This window comes from Danio rerio, chromosome 1 (assembly GCF_052040795.2).
Source record: "Danio rerio strain M-AB ecotype USA chromosome 1, GRCz13ab, whole genome shotgun sequence".
Classification (NCBI taxonomy): domain Eukaryota; kingdom Metazoa; phylum Chordata; class Actinopteri; order Cypriniformes; family Danionidae; genus Danio; species Danio rerio.
The window spans coordinates 58,101,257-58,122,374 of NC_141021.1; the positions used below are offsets into that span (position 1 = coordinate 58,101,257).

At 37.6% G+C, this 21,118-nt stretch overlaps 1 protein-coding gene across 3 annotated transcripts; it reads left to right on the forward strand.

The window, feature by feature from the left end:
- The first annotated feature begins 1 nt into the window (after nt 1).
- Nucleotides 2-20,302, forward strand: LOC103909373 (B-cell receptor CD22-like). 3 transcript variants are annotated; one of them, XM_087237896.1, is made up of 15 exons: nt 2-350; nt 1,552-1,749; nt 2,595-2,665; nt 2,853-3,209; nt 10,488-10,739; nt 10,929-11,270; nt 13,058-13,306; nt 17,363-17,707; nt 17,907-18,164; nt 18,534-18,788; nt 18,876-19,136; nt 19,215-19,308; nt 19,421-19,469; nt 19,595-19,675; nt 19,763-20,302. In XM_087237896.1, exons 3-15 carry the CDS (start codon nt 2,611-2,613, stop codon nt 19,874-19,876), a joined length of 2,712 nt encoding a protein of 903 aa, XP_087094022.1. In that variant the 5' UTR covers nt 2-350; nt 1,552-1,749; nt 2,595-2,610; the 3' UTR covers nt 19,877-20,302. The 3 variants fall into 3 exon arrangements, with proteins under 3 accessions (XP_087094022.1, XP_087094023.1, XP_087094021.1); XM_087237897.1 differs by having other exon boundaries at nt 20-350; nt 1,559-1,749; XM_087237895.1 differs by lacking the exon at nt 1,552-1,749 and having other exon boundaries at nt 20-350.
- The last annotated feature ends 816 nt before the right edge of the window (nt 20,303-21,118 follow it).

Genomic DNA, 21,118 nt, shown 5'->3' on the forward strand with positions numbered 1-21,118 from the left:
CGAGTCAAAAACAGGAAGTGACACTAAGAGCTGCAAAGCTTCGTCTGGTGATGCTCAGACACTCATTTAAAGTGTTTTACTCAGTTCTGTCTCCAAACTAATTGTGTTTTCACATTTTCTCTCTTAAACACTGAACAATAGTGATCTGCTGTTTGACATCTGTAAATGAGAGCGACTGCATGAGATGTTCTGGTGTATTTTGAGATGGTGTCAAACACATCCAGGAAGAGGAAGACAAATACTGTTTATTTAACAGCACATTTAAAAAGTGTGAAAACTGGCCATTTACAGTAACAGCTTAAGCTGATGTTTTCCTCATTTGAGAGTCGACACTGAGACACTGCAGCACGGTAAGAACATTTTAACATTCAAATCATTCTGTTGATCTACGACTGATATCTGTATGAATGCATCTGCTGAATGTTGAGTTAACAGAAGCTCAATAACGGTTATAGACGTGTGTGTAATGTGCAGCGATGTTCAGACTCTGCTGGTGCTTTACTTAAATTTATTTAAAAATGGTACAAAATAGCACTAATGCCGCTTTCAGAAGTCGTCATGTCAAAGATGTTTTCACACTGTATGACTATCTGCTGCAACATTTCATTGCTGCTGTGTACATATTTTCTTTTTATTTATTTTGTGACCATCGTTACAAAGAACTGGATATCTATAAAGGATTTTGCACAGAATATATATTCAGATATTGCAGGAAAGGACATTGTGATGTTTTAAAGAATAGTGTTGGAGATTTAGCTACCCTTTAATGTTCTCGTATTTATGAAAAACATTTAAAGTTCTAAAGCAGCTGTTTCCATGAAAAAGACGTGATCATTAGAAAATGAGTTGGAAATGGCGTTATTTTAATATAGCCAGTCGTGAACTGAGGTGGGCCGGTCTAAGGCTTGAAACTCCAGGGCTGAAAAGGAGTCCCACTCTGGCCCTGTCTCTCACTATGGCTGCTTCCTCTTCTTTACCTACAGGAAAACCAGTTTTATATCTGAACACAAGCAGAGGTCAAACCGAACTTATTTATTATTGTATCGTCTCAGACTGATTATAGCAGCTTTATGCATGTTCTGAATGGTCAGGCGGCATTAAAGGGTCCCGAAACACCAAAACACATGTTTTGAGCTGTTGACAGTCGTATATGTGTCCCACACTGCTAAAAACACTATTAGGACACCTATATTTCACAATAAAGTGTAAATTGGTTGTTTTTGCATTATTTTAAGCAAATTCGTACTTCCGGTTTGAAACTAATTTTTGAAGCTGCGTCACGGTCATGAGATAATAGCGTGTATTCCAGCGTGCAGACTGGACGTCTGTGCCAGAGCGTGTCTTATTACGTCTTACAGTGTGATGCATTAATGCATGAGTAAAGCTTGGTTCAAACCAATCAGTGCGCTCTATTGTGCAACTTCATTAATATTCATTACTGTCACAGTGTTTAGACGACAGACACACCACGTTGTGTTGGCAAAACAAGCGTGAAGTGTTGCTTTTATAGTTTGCTGCAGTTAAGTTTTGTTTTCATTTTCTCTCTGTGAGAGCGCAGCTGGAGTCACGTGTGGATTAACAGTGTACGCGACGCTCGACAACAATAACAACTTACGTGTCTAAGAAGGAACATTGTTTACCTGAGAGCTGTTCTCATCTGCAAACGCTGAGATCCGGATTCGCTTGTAGTCTCCTCTAAATAAAGGCGCGGCTCTAGTTGCTGGTGATTGTCCTGTTTCTACAGATTTGGTAAGTGAGCGACCAGTGCTCTTTGTTTATTCAGTTTGTTCATATCGAACAAACTATTGCACCGAGTGTAAACATGTTAGCACCACAATAAAACTTTAACCTCGTGTAGGATTTTTACCGCATTTTGTGACTGGAATAACACACGCGGCTTTCTGACACTACCTGTCGTGTGCATCTAAGTGTCTGGGAAAGGCGAAGGTTTTTTTTCTCTCATTCGCCGTGCGGTATCAAACATTGCATGAAAAATACACGCTTAGAGCAGTTCCTCGAATCAAATATCTCGTTTGTTGTGAGGGGCATGAATGAATTCCCTGAATGAAAGAGCCAAACTGCAGTTAAAGTCCACCATTTAATAATTTAGCAAATAATTCGACTACAGATGTCCATGTAGGTTAAACACCGTCACTTCCTCTTGTATGTATTTTGACTGAAACTCGCGCGTGCCCAAATAGACACTCCCACACCCTCCCACTTTAGTTCCTCCGACACTCCCCCCTAAACAGAGCTGGACACGCCCACTTTTCTGACTTTTTCCAAAGTAGAGGTGTGAAAACACCCTGCTGAAACAAGGGGGTTTCACGGCCTTTAAAAATAATAGATCTCTACTACATATACTTGAATAGTTACTTGACAAAAGTAATTGATTTCATAACTCATGTTACCTGTAATGAAGCTCTTCAGACACACGAGGCCTGACATGAGAAACATCTTCAGCACATCAAGCCTTCAGTGAGCAGTGAATTATTCAGAAATGATCCTGTTCTCCATCTACAGACTGTTCACACAATAGAGTTTGTGCTGTTGTGTAGAGATGATGCTCATACTGTCATATTTGTCATTTGTAGGATTGCAGAAGTCACTATGTTGAGGTCTTTCAGAGCATCTCTTCCTCTGATCTTAGTGATCATGACTGCGGGTGAGTTTTCACTACAGTCACTACAGACAAACTTTAACACTCTTGAAATGCTGACTGAGCTCTTCGCACTCTGTGTCTCAGAAACCCACAGCAGTGTTTTACTGACAGAGACAATAAAAAGTAAGAGAGAAAAGGTTGGTTTTGTGCATTGTTTGAAAATCCTCCATTTCTCATGTCTATGTTTCAGGGTGTGATGGTCAGCAGGATTGGGGAGTGAATTACAGCTCTTCATCTGTTTGTGCATTAAAGGGTTCAACAGTGAAAATATCCTGTACTGTAAAATATCCTCATGATCGTCAGCTCAGAAGAGTCTTCTGGACCAAATATACTGGTGGGGAACAACCAGACCTGTGTTCAGACCCTGAAAAAACTGGGAGAGTTCGGAGTGACAGTACAGATAAAAACAGAAAATATAAAAACACTTCCAGCATCACTTTGACTGCAGTAACAGAAGCTGATAAACACATCTACTACTGCAAATTCACTACTGATGTTGAGACTGGAAAATGGACGGGGATTCCTGGAGTTCAGCTGGACGTCACAGGTAGAAGAAGAACTTTCACAAACACAGAAACACACACATCAGTCATTTTATAATCTTTTTGTATCTGCTGTATAACTTTGGGGCAGCAGATCATTAGCACTGTAAATTCACATCAAAAAGGTCTCTGTTTTGAATCTCGGCTGGGTCAGTTGGTATTTCTGTGTGGAGTTTGCATGTTCTCCCCGTTTTGCTGTGGGTTTCCTCCGGGTGCTCCGGTTTACCCCACAGTCCAAACACATGAGCTATGGGTGAACTGAATAAACTAAATTGACCGTAGTGTATGAGTGTGTGTCTGCGAGAATGTGAGTGTGTATGGGTGTTTGCCAGTACTGAGTTGTGGCTGGAAGGGCATCTGATGTGTTATGCATATTCAGTCTGCTGTGGTGGCCCCTGATAAATCTGAGACTATAAGCTGATGGAAAATGAATGTGTGACTTTGTTTCTGAACAAAAGCAGAAATTATAACAATTGGAACAAAAATAAAAATGTCCTGATTGCTCATAATGATAGAATGGTGACCTTTGTGCTTAATAAAACATTGAAAATGGACTAAAATTATGTGAATTTTGATTAATATGCCAAGTGTTCTGGAGGGTTTGTTTTATGAGAGCAATAGTTCATGAAAAACCAGCCTGATCTCACGAGGAAACGTAAGTATTTTACGTTTTGTCAATTTAGTGGCTAATTCGTATGAATTCATTCGCATGAGTTCAGTCGTACGAAAATGTACGATTTAAAAAAGGAGGAGTGGCATCTATCCCACCCCTAACCCCAACCATCATTGGGTGATGAGCAAATCGTACTAAATTGTACGAATTAGATTGTACGAATTCATACGTATTAGCCACTAAATGAAAAAGTTACGAATTGCCGTGAGAGTGCGTTGGTAAAACATATGGGCACCATTTAGAAAAGTCAAAAAGCCTCCAGAAAACATGATCTCCAAGTAAGATAGTTGGGGGTTAGATGATTGTGAAAGATTCAGGAAAGATTTGACCTTTTCAATTCTCTTTTTTTTAAATTTAGATACTTTCAGTTACAGAGCTTTATTCATAAGAAGTTAAGGGCGTATTCTCACTAGGCATGGTTGCCGTGAACCGTGCTGAAACATGCTTGTCTCCCCTTCTCTCCCCAGCACTCACACTGCATTTTTTACCTACTGAGCCGGAGCACACTTACATCACACTCAGGGCCTACTCACACTATGCCATCCGTACCGTGCCCAGGCCCGTTTCCCGGATCGTTTGAGAAGTGTGAGTGCGCTGAATCGGGCTCAAGCATGGTTCACTTGGCCGGCCCTGGCCCGGTTGGAAGAGGTGGGCCTGAGCGCGGATCACTTGGGCTTTGGCGCGGTACGCTTGTGTGTGAGCGCAAAACGCGCCAAAGCCCGAAACCGAAAGCGAGACGTGACTTTTAAGGGGCTGTTTCATATGGATTTATTAATCATTCTTACTGTTCAGTGATCGCAAACTGCCGTAGTTTATTAAAGACGCAAACCCATCACTGCATGACAGCTGCGCGCCTTCAGCAGACCTCCTCATTCCTGCAGCACGAGGGCTTTATGATCGTTTATGAGCGCAAAAAGCGGCGGGTCTGTTCGGCGAAATATCTGACTGCGTGTCCCCGCATCCCTAAGGACTGTTTGCCGAAATATTTGACGGCATATCAAACGACTGAAACGATATAACTAGAGAAATCTCCACTGTGCTACTGGGTGAGAGCGTATGGCAAGCCGTTTTAGCATTTAAACCTTGTTCTGACTATCCATTAGGGATATCTCTAATTATATTTTGACTAGTCATAATTATAATTCGACTAGTCAGAATGACAATTAGAGATATCTGCAATTACAATTGTACTAGTACGAAATCAGATTGGAGATATCTGCAAATATATTATGACTAGTCATATTCCTCTATTGACTTCCATTGAAAAATATTTGCAGATATCTCTAAATGAGTTTTGACTCGTCAAAAATCCAATTCAAGATATCTACAACTGTAATTCGACTATTAGTAATTAATTAGAGATATCTTCAGATATATTTGTAAATATCTCTAAATATGACGAATTAAAGATATCTCCAAATGTATTATGACTAGTAAAAACTCAGTTAGAGATATCTCTAATTACAATTGTGACTAGTCAAAACTCATTTAGAGATATCTGCAAATATTTTTCAACCGATATGGTGTGAGCGCGGGCCGTCGGGGGAGACGGGAGGGGGGACAAGCGTGCTTTGGCCCGGTTCGAGGCAACTGTACCTAGTGTGAGTACGGCCTCACACTACAAGCGTACTGCGCCAAAAGCCCAACCTGGCACACCTCTTTCAATTGGGCCAGGGACGGCCAACTGAACTGTGCCTGGGCCCGATTCAGATGGGCTGATTAGTGTAAGGTCCTAATTTCCCCATTGTGCCAAATAAAAGTATACTTGATGATATATTTGACCGTCATACCTCTTTGGAAAGGCTTATTTCAAAATCTTTACTATAATTAACACAAAACAATCTGCCTCAACACATCTATTGAGGGCTCTTTGTGAAGAGGAACTGAATTTAACGATTGAAGAAAATATCTAGGATCTTATTCCTGCATGAATACATTCATCATCATCAATAAACGCAAGGCATATTTTCATTCAGTTCAAGGTTGTGACCAGAATACACTGGTCTAGAACTAAACTGAATAAAATGTTCCCTAATCTTGACCCAACTTGCCTTCGCTGTACAACTAAATCAGTCACACAGTTACATACTTTCTGGTCTTGTTTTAAACGGTCCGATTTTGGGGGGAAAGTCGTCAGGTGTTTTTCTGCTGTTATTATTATCAATCGACTCAAACCCTTTAACAGCACTGTCACTAAATTCTGCCAGAATAAGTTGAATTAAATTCATTACAGGCTGATAGTGTAGACTTTGTAACTTCACTAGCTAGACGACTTATTCTTATGAATTTTAAGTCAGCAGTTCACCCTTTTGGGTTTCTTTTATTTTTACATGCTTTTAGAATAGAAAACATTCAGTTCGCAAAAAAAACAAAAACAAAAAAACGAACAGTTCCAGAAAGTTTGAAGCCTCTATTTTTTAAGCATGTATAGTTGAAGTCAGATTTATTTAGATTTTTTTCTTTTTTTTTAATATTTCCCAAATGATGTTTAACAGAGCATGGAAATTTTCACAGTATGTCTGATAATATTTTTTCTTCTGGAGAAAGTCTTATTAGTTTTATTTTGTCTAGAATAAAAGCAGTTTTCAATTTTTTTAAAACGATTTTTGGGACAAAATTATTTGCCCCTTTAAGCTAATTTTCTTTGATAGTCTACAGAACAAACCATAATTATACAATAACTTGCCTAATTACCCTAACCTGCCTAGTTAACCTTATTAACCTAGTTAAGCCTTTAAATGTCACTTTAAGCTGTATAGAAGTGTCTTGAAGAATATCTAGTCTAATATTATTTACAGTCATCATGGGAAAGATAAAATAAATCAGTTATTAGAGATGAGTTATTAAAACTATTATGATTGAAATGTGCTGAAAAAAAATCTGCTCTCCGTTTAAGAGAATTTTTTGAAAAAATAAACAGTGGGGCTAATAATTCAGGGGGGCTAATAATTCTGACTTTAACTGCATATGTACTAGGGTCTTGCACTAGGTCTTACCTCAGCCATTGTAGGCTGGAGGAGAGTCGTGCACATTCAAGAAAATCTGTAACATTTCTGAAATGATAAAAACATTTTATATTAATTGTACCCAGCTTAAATGTAAAATTAATGTTACCAGAGGTAGAAGGAGAGACTAAGGGAGGGAGAGACAAAGAGAGCAAGTCGGCCTCAAAGAGGCAGAGAAGATAGACTCGAGAGGAGGAGAGGAGCAGAGCAGGAGAGAGCAGACCAGGAAAAGAGCAGACCAGAAAAAGAGGCAGAGCAAAGTTTGCCAGCTATTTTTTTTATCTTTCTTGACCATGTGACTAAAGCCCAAATACTGAGACATTCAAACTGACCAATCAACATGTGACCACATCGTAAAACCCCCAAAGTCCACACACCAGGCCCTGATCTAATCAATATCTGTAACGGGGAGACTGACACGGAGGGATCCATTTTGCAGTATTTATTAGACACAGTCAAACACAAACACACATCAACAGTAATCAATAAAGGTCGTTGGGCTGGCGGCTGACAGAAACAGAGTGATTTACCAGGCATAGATCAGTGGAAGGCGGCATGGTTCAGAATCCTTAAGACAGGTGTGGGTCGAGGGCAGGCAGCGTGGTTCAGAGTCCGTGATACAAGCAAGGGTCGTGGGCAGGCAGAAGGCAACTCAGAGTCAGAAACAGTCCGGGTTTATGCACAGGAGATCCGGCATGGGTCATTACCGTGATTCAGATCAGGTGTGTACAATCAGTCTATGTGGATAATGTAATGCTAGAAGTCCGGGGATGGCGGCCTCTGCTGGTCAGTGAGGGGAATGACTGGGACCGAGTCGGTGACAATATCTGCCTTTGGAATTTGTGTAGACTTCTTTTGTTAAAAAGACCATATAAACAAATGCATGTGATAATTTAGACTCTTACAGATGTACTATTATGTAAATTAAACTTTACATTATTATGATCTAATGATAAGTTAAGGCATGCAATAATCAAGAACAAACTTTAACTAAAACATGAGTCCTATGTGTGAATAATGGCTACCTTAATTACCTTATAGTCCATGCTTGTATTAATTAACATTTTAGTTTCAGCTAAATGTAACTAACATGAACTCATGACCTGTTGATGAAGCTTTATGTCATGACTTTACTTGGAAAGGCCCATTATTATTAACTCATTCTTAACTACATATAAACTCATGTGTTTAAACATAACAGTTATGCACATCCATCTAGTGCGTGCAGTGTAGATGCTGCGTTTCAAACACCTCGCATAAGCAGTTTTTTGTAATTTGATGCAAAGATGTTATAATACATACATAAATACATATACATGCACACACATTTTAAAAAATATATATTTAAAACTTTCAAGCATTTAAGATGCTGATGAGCGTTAAATGGCACATGAACTCATGTCGTAGTTAAAGTTCTTGATTAGTGCATGCCTTAACTCATCATCAGTTCATAATGAAGCAACATTTAAATTACATATTAGCATGCTAGTATTCATGCACTGTTATTGTAAAATGTTACCATAAAATGTACATTTCAAATAAAAATGTACTTCCAACCATAACTGCTTTCATGTTTGAGCTGTATGTACTGTATATTCATGTTATATGACACTATATTATGACAGCTCTGTAATCATACCTGTCAACATTGGGATGTGAAAAAAAGGGATATGCCCACCATAATAAGGGATTCTCACCAAGATCAAAATCTTTAGATATTATTATTATTAATTATGTGTATGTGTCTGTTTAAACACGCACCCAAAAGCCAGATTTTCGCTCCACTTCAAATCACGTGTACAGAATCCATTTGGGAAACAGCGTCTATTTATCACTATGGAGCGCGTCAGCTGACAGTCACGCACCGCTACATGACTGTTTAAGGATTGCATAGAAGGGGTGACGGTACCTGTAATGAAAAGGAAGAAGAATCGCGCCATTTTATATTTATTTCAAAGTGTTTTTGTGTCTAAACAAAGCGAAAGCACAGTACAGATTTACATTTAAGAGTGAGGGGCGGCCCCCAGTGGTTCAGCGGAATGGGTTGTGCATAGAGAGTCTCGACTCTTTAATGTTTCTTGCCACGCTTCAGAGAAACACTGAAAATACGGGAGAAATACAGGAAAATACCTTTACGGGATGATAGCGGGATTAAACTGTAAAATATGGGAAAATCCCAGGAAAAACGGGAGGTTTGACAGTTATGCTCTGTAATACAAAACACAACTGGTACTAAATAATAAACAGTATTCTGGACAAGACAGAAGGTATTGCAAGATAAACTGAAAGATTAAATATTGATAGAATTGTTGTTACGCCTGTTTCACACCGCAAGCGTCAGCGGCGCATGAGCAGAGCGTGAGCAGCGCGTGTGTCGAGCAGTAGCAGCACGCAGGCGTTTGCCTTTCACACCAGCTGCGTCTGCAGCGCGCAGCTCTTCGGCAGCTGCTGCAGAGATCAACCTATCTCTGTCTATTCTATCTAATTACCCATGTCTCTCTATATACAAATACACTTTTTAAACTTTTCATCTGCACCAAGGCCCCTCCTATGCTGTTTCTTTAACCGGCAAATGTTTATTTTACAAATTCTATAGATCAAATAGTGCTGTATGCTTCTCAATCTAACTTATATGAGAAGTGTCTACAGTCAGAAGACAATCGCCTGTGATATCATGTCATTTGTTTTTTATTATCAGGTTGCTGTAAACCTAGTTATAATAATATTTATACAATATAGTTATAATAATATTTATACATGATCAAACTAGTGTTACTTTCTCCACTTCAGTGATGTCCAGCGGCAGAAAAACAGCTCGTTAATTCATGCTCGTGCAGATGATGAGACGGACGAAAGTAACCAATGCATGCCATTCTTTATTTACTTATTTTCGTGTTGTCAGATTCAGAGTGAAATTTGTGCAAACAGCTCCTGGTAGGAATAACTCGAGTGAACATAAAACAAAGCCGATAAAATCTTTCTTGCTCTGCTCAGCTGCACATGACACAGCGAGCTCACATCATCCAGCATGCGTGTCGAACTACACTACCCACAATACACTTCGCTATGGACTACAAATCCCGTAAATATTCTATTTCCCCTCTCCTACAACACTAGTGTGCAACTTAAGCAAAACTGATACTAAAATTGTTTTACATTTGGTTTTGTAGTTCGGGCCTAAATAAATGTTTGTTGCCGTTTTAAATCGTTTTAAGTGAATTTGAATGACTATATAAACCATTTGACATTATTAACGCATTTATTGGGTAAAATTGCTACTTTTTACTGTCATTCAATGTGTTTTGGTCATTATCAATGCACTGTCACTTTAATTGAGCGTGAGCAGCGCGTCAAAAATAGACCCAGCGCCGAAACTATCGCTGCACTGCTGCTTCGGCGACGCTCACGCCTCGCACTGACGCGCTGCTGCTGCGTGCGGTGCGGTATGAAAGCTCTAATCTGTTAACATGGACGCCGAAAACACACGCGCTGCTCACGCTCTGCTCACGCGCCGCTGACGCTTGTGGTGTGAAACAGGCGTTATTGTGTGAACTTTCACAATTAGGTGATGGTAAACCAATGAACTGCTGTCATTTTTCTGTCAGACCTGCAGGTGGAGACACAGCAGACTGTTGTAGAGAGAGGTTCAGTCACTCTGAGCTGTAAAAGCAGCTGCTCTCTGCCTGAAAGAACTACTTTCATCTGGTACAGAAACACAGAGACAATAAATAAAGGAAGCAGAACAAAGAATCAGCTTCAGCTGTGGTCAGTCACCTATGATGATGCTGGATATTATCAGTGTGCTGTAAGAGGAAATGAACATCTGAAATCTCCTGCTGTTTATGTCAAAGTAGGAAGTGAGTATAAACAAGAACATCAGTGAAATATCTCACATGTGGAGTTTCTTAAATGTAATTTGAGTGAACATGTAAAGCTTTCCTTGAATATCTTTGTGGTTTTTCAATAGTTGAGAACAAAACTAAAGATTGTAAGACGTGTTTTTGCTGAAAGCCTGTTTCATAGTTTTCCTCATGTCTGTGTTTCAGGGGTTGATGGTCTGGTGGAATCAGGAGTGAAATACAGCCCTTCATCTGTTTGTGCATTAAAAGGATCAACAGTGAAAATATCCTGTACTTCAACACATTTTAATTATCATCTTATGAAATTTGTCTCAACCAAACCTGCTGTAACTGATGGAGAACCTCCAGACCTGTGTACAGATCCAGACAAAAGAGGAGGAATTCAGTGTGTCAGTGAAGATAAAAACACTTTAATCATCACTTTGACTGCAGTAACAGAAGCTGATAAACACATCTACTACTGCAGATTCACAGATATACAGAATAATAGATGGACTGTGGTTCCTGGAGCTCGTCTTGATGTCACAGGTAAATTAATTTGAGATCAGGACTTTATTCAGGTCTCCATGAACACAGCAGCTCTTTATTTTACAGAAATGAATCCGCCATCTGAACAACAGCAACATCATGTGTTTATGGCACAACAGCTATTTAAAATGCTTTAATTTGGTCTGCACCCGACCTGATTTTTTGTGCCGTGGAATAAATTTCTGAATTAAACACGATGGCAGTCGGCAACTCTGGTGTAATTTGAATGGGAGCGGACGGGCTAACAATATAGCATTCCTGAGAGAGACAGCGAGTGAACGAGCCAGAGAGAGAGAGAGTGCGCGCATCCGCTGTGGTGCTGTGTGTGAATGAGAAAAAGTGTGCACATTCATCGTGTGTGTGTGTGTGTGTGTGTGTATGTGTGTGAATAAGAGAGAACGTGCGCATCCGCCATCGTGCTGTGTGTCACTTGCTATAGGCTGTCAGGATTGCAGTTAGGTGTTTTTTAGGAGGCCAATTTAATCGCTATATATTCTTCCATGGCCCAATATGTACCTGTTACAGTATGTATAGAAATAATGCTGATATCAGAGGCCAGAAAAGGGGTTTGCACTATATGCGGTTCATAGGGGCACCACACATGGGGAGTCACTATTTTTGAAATTTTCCTTACCAAAAGTTTCAAATATCAAAATAAATAAATATTTTTTTGTAAAGAATGTTTATTTTGCATTTTATATGAGTATAATATTGTATTTAATAAATAAAAAAATCATACCACCCCTCCCTCTCCGTTGACCATTTGATTGATCCGTTGCAGCTGGATAAAACAATATAAAATAATGTTTGGATTAAAAATTCCCCCATATAAATTGTATAATGATTATGTTTCTTAACCCTGTTAAAACTGACACATGAACAAATAGTCAGAATATTTACTTTTTTATTTTTACTTAAATGTTTATTTATCCTATCAAGATCTATTTTACACCATATACATGTTTTTATAAATTTATTATGTATCATATTTATATATTGGGCCTTTGATAACTTTTTTTGCTTAAAGCTATTTTAATTTTAGTTACAACAAAGTTTGCCCATAACATTTTGATAAAATAGAACATTTCAGGCAGTTTGTCTCTGCTTATTTTTTACATTAAAATTTTTAGTCTTTTTTTTCACTTTGTGAGAGGTGTAAAAGCAGTTTCAATCAATTGTTCGTGTAAAGACAGACCTTACACATATGAGAAATGAATTCATTTTTATGTTGCCCTTTAGGACTCCCATATCTATCATTTTGTTTTGACAAATGTAGCACAAAAGCAAGGCATGTCAAGGTGCTATAATCATGTAGTGAGGAAAATGAAATCGCAAAGAAATTTGGGGTGGGATGAGATGTAATTATTTGTGACTCATTACAGGCTTAGTGTAATAATACTTTTACTACTTCATACATAAGCATGTTAACAAGGGGGTGCGCAACACTTGAACCTGCATACCCCTCAGTAAATTTGCAGTTGCGCCCCTGGCTGATAGGATATGTTTGTAAGTGGAAATGTTTGTAAATGTGACTTTGAAAGAGTCATTGCCTCACCAGCCACAAACCTCACGGCACGTCACACGGCACTCATGTCTCATCACAAAGGGGCAAACAAAACTGACATTTAGCCTACAACCCTTGCGAAACCTACACTTATCTGTTCTCTCTCTTTTTTGGTAGTGCCCAATTTTAACGTGAGATTTTGGAAAATCAGATCTAAAATTTTAAAATTTAGTCTCACACAGATCTCTACTATGATTTTTTAATGTTGTAATTTCTCTGTCAGACCTGCAGGTGGAGACACAGCAGACTGTTGTAGTGGGAGATTCAGTGACTCTGAGCTGTAAAAGCAGCTGCTCTCTGCCTGAAGAAACTACATTCATCTGGTACAGAAACACAGAGAGATTAACTGGAGAAACACTGAATAATCAGCTTCAGCTGCAGTCAGTCAGTCGCTCTGATGCTGGAGAATATAGATGTGCTGCAAGAGGAAATGAACATCTGAAATCTCCACCTGTTTTTCTCAAAGTTGGATGTGAGTACAAACTAATTTATTAGCATGAGTAAAACATTTCACACATTTGGAATATTTGTAGTTTATTTGGATATGTTTGCAATTAAAGAGTTTTTCGTTGAACATTTTTTATTCATTTTTAAAGTTTTTGAAGTCATTGCAGTTTGTACAGTAATATTGTCTGTCTTTTAGTAGAGATATTATATAAGAGACTTGCTTTGTTTACCAAATACTGTGGATCTAATTGGATTTGCATTTTAAACATTAAATAAAAAAAAATACTTTTATTTAACATATTAGGGGTATAGTTTTGATTCTACCAAAATAATTTAGCAAAAATCCACAGATTTTTATCAAAATTCTATGCAGAAATAGCAAAAAATGTGCACTGATTCCGTCTGGCCCTACCCATCACCAGAAAACATCCATACACATTCATTCACACACATACACTACAGACAATTTAGTTTATTCTATTTACCTAGAGCGCAGTTAGTTTTTATTAGTTTTAGAGGCAGATTTCCTAGTTTTTATTAGTTTCTATATTTTAAAATGTCTTAGTTTTAGCTTAGTTTTTATTAGTTTCAGTATTAATTTCAGTTTTTTTTTTCTAAATGAGGAGATTTGTTAGGTTCAAGATTCAAAATCAACAGGATAAATATTGTATAATTAAAAACGCAGTCAAACATTTTTTGAAACATGTATTCAGAGGACACATGAACATGCTTGTGAGGTTAGACGTAGTGATGGGCAGGGCCAGATTAATCAATGGGCATTATGGGCACATAATGCAAATGCACATACTCTCCATCACGAGGAAGACAAGTCGGAATCATTAATAAGTGTGTGTATTATGGAGAACTCAGATTCCTAGAACTGGATTGGAGAGGTGTTATCCAAATCATGTGCATTATAAGTTTGTAGAAGTTATACATTAAAAATACCCTTAAATATAAATTTTAGTGCTGCTTCAGTGAACTTCAACAAGTATATTAAAATCTATTAACTTCCCTTTGTTGTATTAGTATTTTTTTCAAAGTGTGCTTAAATGCTTTAAAAATAAGTTCTCTGTAGACTAGAAATATATGTACTGTATATCATTTATTTAAAAAAAGTGGGCAACACATTATTGAATTATTTTATTTAACAAATATTATATCAATATTATTTTTAATTAAACTATGGGGTGCAGCTATAGGGGGCCTACAAGACATTGTGCCCAGGGGCCTCTGAATTATAATCCAGACCTGGTGATGAGAAATTCAGATTTCTAACGCGGATGTTCGGACTCAACATTATATAGTCAGCAATAGTAATTTCAGTCAGTTAAAACATCATCATGATCTGAAAAATGTCTTACAGTAAAGTTTTACAAACTGTAAACCCAACTGAATCATGCTTCACTTATTTAAATTTCATTACGATTGTCTGTTATGAAATAAACTTACGTTTTTCTCCAGATGCTCTCCTTTAAGCCCTCGGTTTACCCGCGCTGCAGTTGTTCTAAGTTCAGTTCAGTCATACAGCAGGCTGTACCGTTTATGTTTGGTTCACTGAATCACGCATGCGCAGTATTACCGGTTCACCGACTCTCAATGTAACGTTACTGTTCTAATAAATGCATGAGAGTATAGCTGCGTCCCAAATCCCATACTTATGCACTATTCTACGCCATTTTGTAGTATAAATAGTGTAAGTAGTGCGTTCACACTGAAAACTCTAAAAATCATAAGAGCACTTCAATTACCCGGATGATGCACTCATTCAGCCGCTAAAATGAAGAGTGTAATGATGGACACTTCACGCACTCAACGACCGCAGGTTTGCTTACGTAGTGGAAGGGGCGGAGCTATGGGACGCACATGTTGGATAACTTTATTTATTTTGGATGGTGAAAGCAAAATTCTCCTACGAGAGTGATTATAGCGCCTCCCGATGGTGAATGCGGCAATACTCACGGCAGGTATTATTTGATAGTTTGGTCATTTATTTCAATGATTTGGCGACCGTCAAACGTCATCAGGGAAACGGTTTGAATTTCCGCTTAGTAAAAAAACATTAGTGTGCCATTTGGGACACCACTACATACATATACTTTCCTGTTGAGTGTGTAAGTGCATAAGTACATAGTGCATGAGTGCATAGTGTATAGTGTGCCATTTGGGACGCAGCTTATATATTGGATTGTTTAGAGTCAGAGGGGTATTAGACTTGTTATTACGTAAGAAGTGGGTGAATAAGTGCTTACTGGAGACGCGAATCGTTTCAAATGATTCAGTTCGATTTGGTGAACTTGTTCAACCTGTTCACTTAGAAGATCCGGTTACAAAGATTCGCTCGCGATTGCGCTTCATAAATAAAACTTAATATTGGGCACAAATGTGTTAAAGTAATAGTTTTAAGTCTCTGTATTTAATGCTGTCGCCGTGCTGCTGTCATGTCCACTTGTTTTTGTCGCGGGAGCAACAGAGAAGATGACTCGAGGAGAACCGGCTCGATTTGCCCAATGGCGGAAGGAGACTGAGGTGCGAAAGGGTCAAACACAAACACCTGCAGCGCGGATTATATTTACTTCTAAAATGCTTACAGTAGGATTATTTATTAAATACATTTACAAATACGAAAACGAATAAGTTTTTGCTATAATTCTAGTTAGTTTCAGTTAGTTTTGTATGAACACAATTCAGTTTCAGTTAGTTCTAGTTTTTGAAAAAAATCGTTTTTATTTTTATTTCAGTTAACGACAATTATTTTACATTTTAGTTTTCGTTTTTTCGTTAGTTTTCGTTAACTATAAAACCCTGGGAGGAAACCCACAACACCACCAGGAAGAATATGCAAACTCCACACAGAAACGTCAACTGACCCACTGCGCCACCTTGATGCTAAAGTATTCAATGTTAGTTTTAAAATGCAGCAGTCTATTAATGTAAGGTAATCAATGTATTTAGATCAGATGAAATGTGATATTAATGTTTGATTAAATGCAAGTCAACTCATGGCATCATGCAATTAATCAGGATTAAATATTTGAATCGCTTAACAGCCCCAAAATAAACACAAATTGAACTGCTACTAAATGAACAGTGTTTAAAAATTAAGGAAGGCCTTGCAGCTTTAAAACAAAACCAGAATAAAAAAAAAAAAAAAAATATATATATATATATATATATATATATATATATATATATATATATATATATATATATATATATATATATATATATGTGTGTGTCTCTTTAAGCTGTGAATCAGTGGCTACGTTAACATCCACCTATTTTTAGGTGCATTTTGAATATGCGCATACAAAATCGGTTGTTGGAAACGACAAGATGCGCATCAATTTTGAAATAATGCATAAAAAACATTTGCGCATAACTGAGTAGGAGAAACTTTTTATTTGATAAGATTCAAAAAGATGCACACAAACTGTGGTGGAAACACTTTTACTGAACAAAAATAGAGCATTAAAACAGGTCATGTGATTATGGTGATTAAACACGATTATGTGCTGCCATGGCTTTACAATAAAGCAAATGTGGTTATAATGGAACTCAATGGGGAAAAAACAGCCACTAACATATGAAAGGAGAAAAATGTTGAGCAAATTGAAATTTTCCCAAAATATGTGTCAAAATGAGATAAATCATTACATTTGCTGAAACACAGAGAATATTGTGGCCAAGTTAAGACTCAAAATCACTCCAAAGTGAATGAAAACATCTCCAAAGCTTGCCACAATATGCCCTGAGTCTATCTTTCATATGTGATTTGTCATTGCACACACTTCCTGATGTGAGAATATTCTTGTGTATAATCAGTGTATAAGTTGAGCACACAGCTTTAGTTGTGGATGAATAGGTTCCAATTTTTAAATACAATTATGGATTTATTTCTTTTTAAATACTCTCAATATGACTAAATATGATTAAAGCTGAATGTAACTTTAGTCAAAAGACTAGAACTAAAACGATTAGGACTAAAATCTCAATTTACTGTGTAAATTAACACTGCTGAACTGAACATCACATGGATCTTAGCTGTGTGTTTTAAAGTGTTGTCATGTCTGTGTTTCAGCGATTAATGGTCTGAAGTATTGGGGAGTGAAATACAGCTCTTCATCTGTTTGTGCATTAAAAAGATCAAAAGTTACAATGTCTTGTGCTCCAACATATTCTGATGATTATAAGCTCACACCAGCCTTCTGGACCAAAACTGCTGTAACTGTTGGAGAACCACCAGACCTGTGTTCAGACCCTGATAAAACAGGAAGAGTTCAGTGTGACAGAGAAGATAAAGACACTTCCAGCATCACCTTGACTGCAGTAACAGAAGCTGATAAACACATCTACTACTGCAGGTGTACAGATAAATGGAATAGAAGATGGACTGTAGTTCCTGGAGTTTGGCTTGATGTCACAGGTAAAACTATCTGAACTGTCCAATAAAGCTTCTGCCATTAGAATTTATTACATTGTTCTTCATAACTGGAACACTGTCATTTTAGCATCTGCATCATCAGCCCGAGGTGCTTTAGATTTTAGTATCATCTCCATGATGCTGTGACAACATTTTTTTTTACTTAAGACACCATTGACAGAAAGTTGTTGTAATTTCTCAGACCTGCAGGTGGAGACACAGCAGACTGTTGTAGAAGGAGATTCAGTCACTCTGAGCTGTAAAAGCAGCTGCTCTCTGCCTGAAGAAACTACATTCATCTGGTACAGAAACACAGAGAGATTAACTGGAGAAACACTGAATAATCAGCTTCACCTGCAGTCAGTCAGTCACTCTGATACTGGAGAATATAGATGTGCTGCAAGAGGAAAAGCAGGAGAAGAAAGTCTGAAATCTCCACCTGTTTTTCTCAGTGTTGAATGTGAGTTTAAACAAACTGATTACAGTAGAAACGTATCAAATAAGTATAATTATGATGATATCTATGTTAAATAAATCTTTAATGTGTTATACAGACTGCAAGACATTTTGCTTGTTAGTATTAGAGACTTAATTTAATCAGGATAGTGTAATATTATGTACATTTTATCATCATTCATTGTGTCTGTGTTTTGACACTCTTCTTGACGTTTATTTACTGTTTAGATTTTCATCTTTTTTAAATTCTTGAATTGATGTATTAAATGTTTATAATAGACATTTTTAGTGTATATTATGTGTTTTTAGCATTTTTATTTAATGATGTAATACATTTTTTTTTGTGTGTGAATACATCAATATTGTTTTTCAGACAAACCAAAGAGCGTCTCAGTGTCCGTCAGTGGATCTGCTGTAATAGTGTCTGGAGATTCAGTGACTCTGAGCTGCAGCAGCGACTCAAACCCTCCTGCTGAAATCAGCTTTTATAAAGACGAAACATCAGTGGGATCTGGTGAAATCTACAGAATCACCAACATTAAATCTGAGGCCAGTGGGAACTATTCCTGCTCTGCTAAAAACAAACATGGATCTCAGAAATCTGCTACTGTGACTCTTAATGTCATGTGTGAGTTTATCTTTTTTTTTTAATAATTTCAGATTGAATCTTGACCATTTATACTTTGTCGTTTCGTACATTTAACTTTTTTTTCAGATCCTCCCAGGAATGTCTCTGCATTTATAAATGGATCTGCTGTAATAGTTTCTGGAGATTCAGTGACTCTGAGCTGCAACAGCGACTCAAACCCTCCTGCTGTCAAATATATCTGGTTTAAGGAGACTCAAGGCTCCGCTGTTGGATCTGGACAGAGTTTCAGCATCTCCAGCTTTAACTCCAGTCACAGTGGCCGATACTACTGTGAGGCTGAGAATAAATATGGCTCTCAGAGATCAGAGTCTGTTTCAGTCACTGAAGGTATTTTCTAGAAACAGACACTCTTTCAGTTTCTTCTGTCTCTGCTGTCAAATGATCTTCATCAGCGTCTTGTTTCAGGGGTTCAGAGATCTGCTCTGCTCACACTTACTGGGGTTGTGGCGGGATGTGGAGGATTGATCTTCATCATCATCATCATTATTGTGTTCATATGGTGAGTAGAGTTTGTCTGCACACAATCTTAGTCAATTTACTATAAGAAACATCTCCAATGTAACACAAATGGACTCTGTTTTAAACATGTTAATAGTTTTCTCTGTGTTCAGTGTGAAGAGGAGGAGAGCAGCTGGAAGTGAAGCTGTGGAGCAAAAGCAGGTGAGAAACACACTCCTCCATCTACAGCTGCAGTTCAATATGCTTGTGTGTTTACACTGAATTATAAACACAGATGTGTGTGTGTGTGTGTGATGCAGTATAAGTGTAGAAATGTTTCTCTATAGAGCGCTGACTCCACTGATGATACGTACACAGCTCTGGATCCAGCGTCCAGAAGATCTGCTGACGTTTACAGCACAATCCCGGTCAGTAAATGTCTGCAACACTTTTCCAGTCAGATTGATCAGATCCAGATAAACACAGGCTGATGTGTTCATGTGTTTCTCTCACAGTCTGTCGGCTCCAGAGCTCCTGATGATGAGACCTACACGGCTCTTGAGCTTCAGTCCAGATCTTCTGAATATGAGACTCTACATGTAGCAGGAGCTTCAGCAGATCCACATTAAACTCTCCTCGCTGTATTACTGCTCATATACAGGCAAATACTGAAGCTCCTCAGAAACTGATCATCATTAGAGCTCATCAACATCTGACTGCTCATAAACACATATTAGACTTTATTCACACAGTAGGATTCTTCTGCTTATGCAAACACAGTTTAGGATAAAATATAGCATTTATATTAGATTTATATTAGATATTAGGGCTGGCAGTGTTTTCCTCATTTTTTAAAATTATTGTTTGCTTCACTTGCCAATTCAAATATTAAAGTTAAACTTTCTAAACAGAGTTAAATATAAGCTTTAACCTAAGCATTGTTTTATCTTAATGCAATCTGTATCTGTTTCTATTAAAGTGCTGTATTGACAGTTTTTACTGTATTTTTTATTTTGTATAATGTCTGATTTCATAATAAACAATTCTGTAGTGTATTTAATGAGTACAGTAACTGTAGTTCATGTGTGTTTTCAGATTGTCCTCCAGTGACTTTTATCGGTTTCATAAAATCTGATAAAAGGCCAGAAGTGAACATTCACAATACTGAAACTGATTTATATGCTAATAACTATAATACATATTGATTAATAGTTAATAAATAATTCAAATTCGCTATTTTCCTTGCAAATTATGATAAAATATGGCCAATCAAACAAGTTTTATCAACTGCAGATGTTTAAACACCAATCAGATTACTGTCTGTGACTCGTAGCTCCGCCCACTGTAACAGAAAATTTGACTTCTCTTCAAAATAATCTCCATTAAAACGAGCAACGGCGAGAACAGAGAAGCTGCAGCTGTTTAAAGCGAGATAAGTGACTAAAATGTGTTTATTAATGTAAAATATACTAATATCATATTCAGAGAAGTGGAAAAGTAGAGTTGACCATTTAAATCCAAAGTTTAAATCCCAAAGCGGCCCAGAATTCTTTGCAACGCCTCTGACTGTCCTAATTTCATTCATTTATTTATTTATTTTCCTCAGTCCCTTATTTTATCACACACACACACACACACACACACACACACACACACACACACACACACACACACACACACACACACATACACACTGGTGATCAAAATTAGAGAACAATTTATAAATAATTGAACAATTCTGAAATAATGTCATTTTCACCGCTCAGCAGTTGAAGGATTTTTATCTCGTCTATACCATGCTACCAGAACACCTTTTCCCCAAAATAACAAAGGCATTTCAACACAAAACATTATTTTGCAGAAAACACACT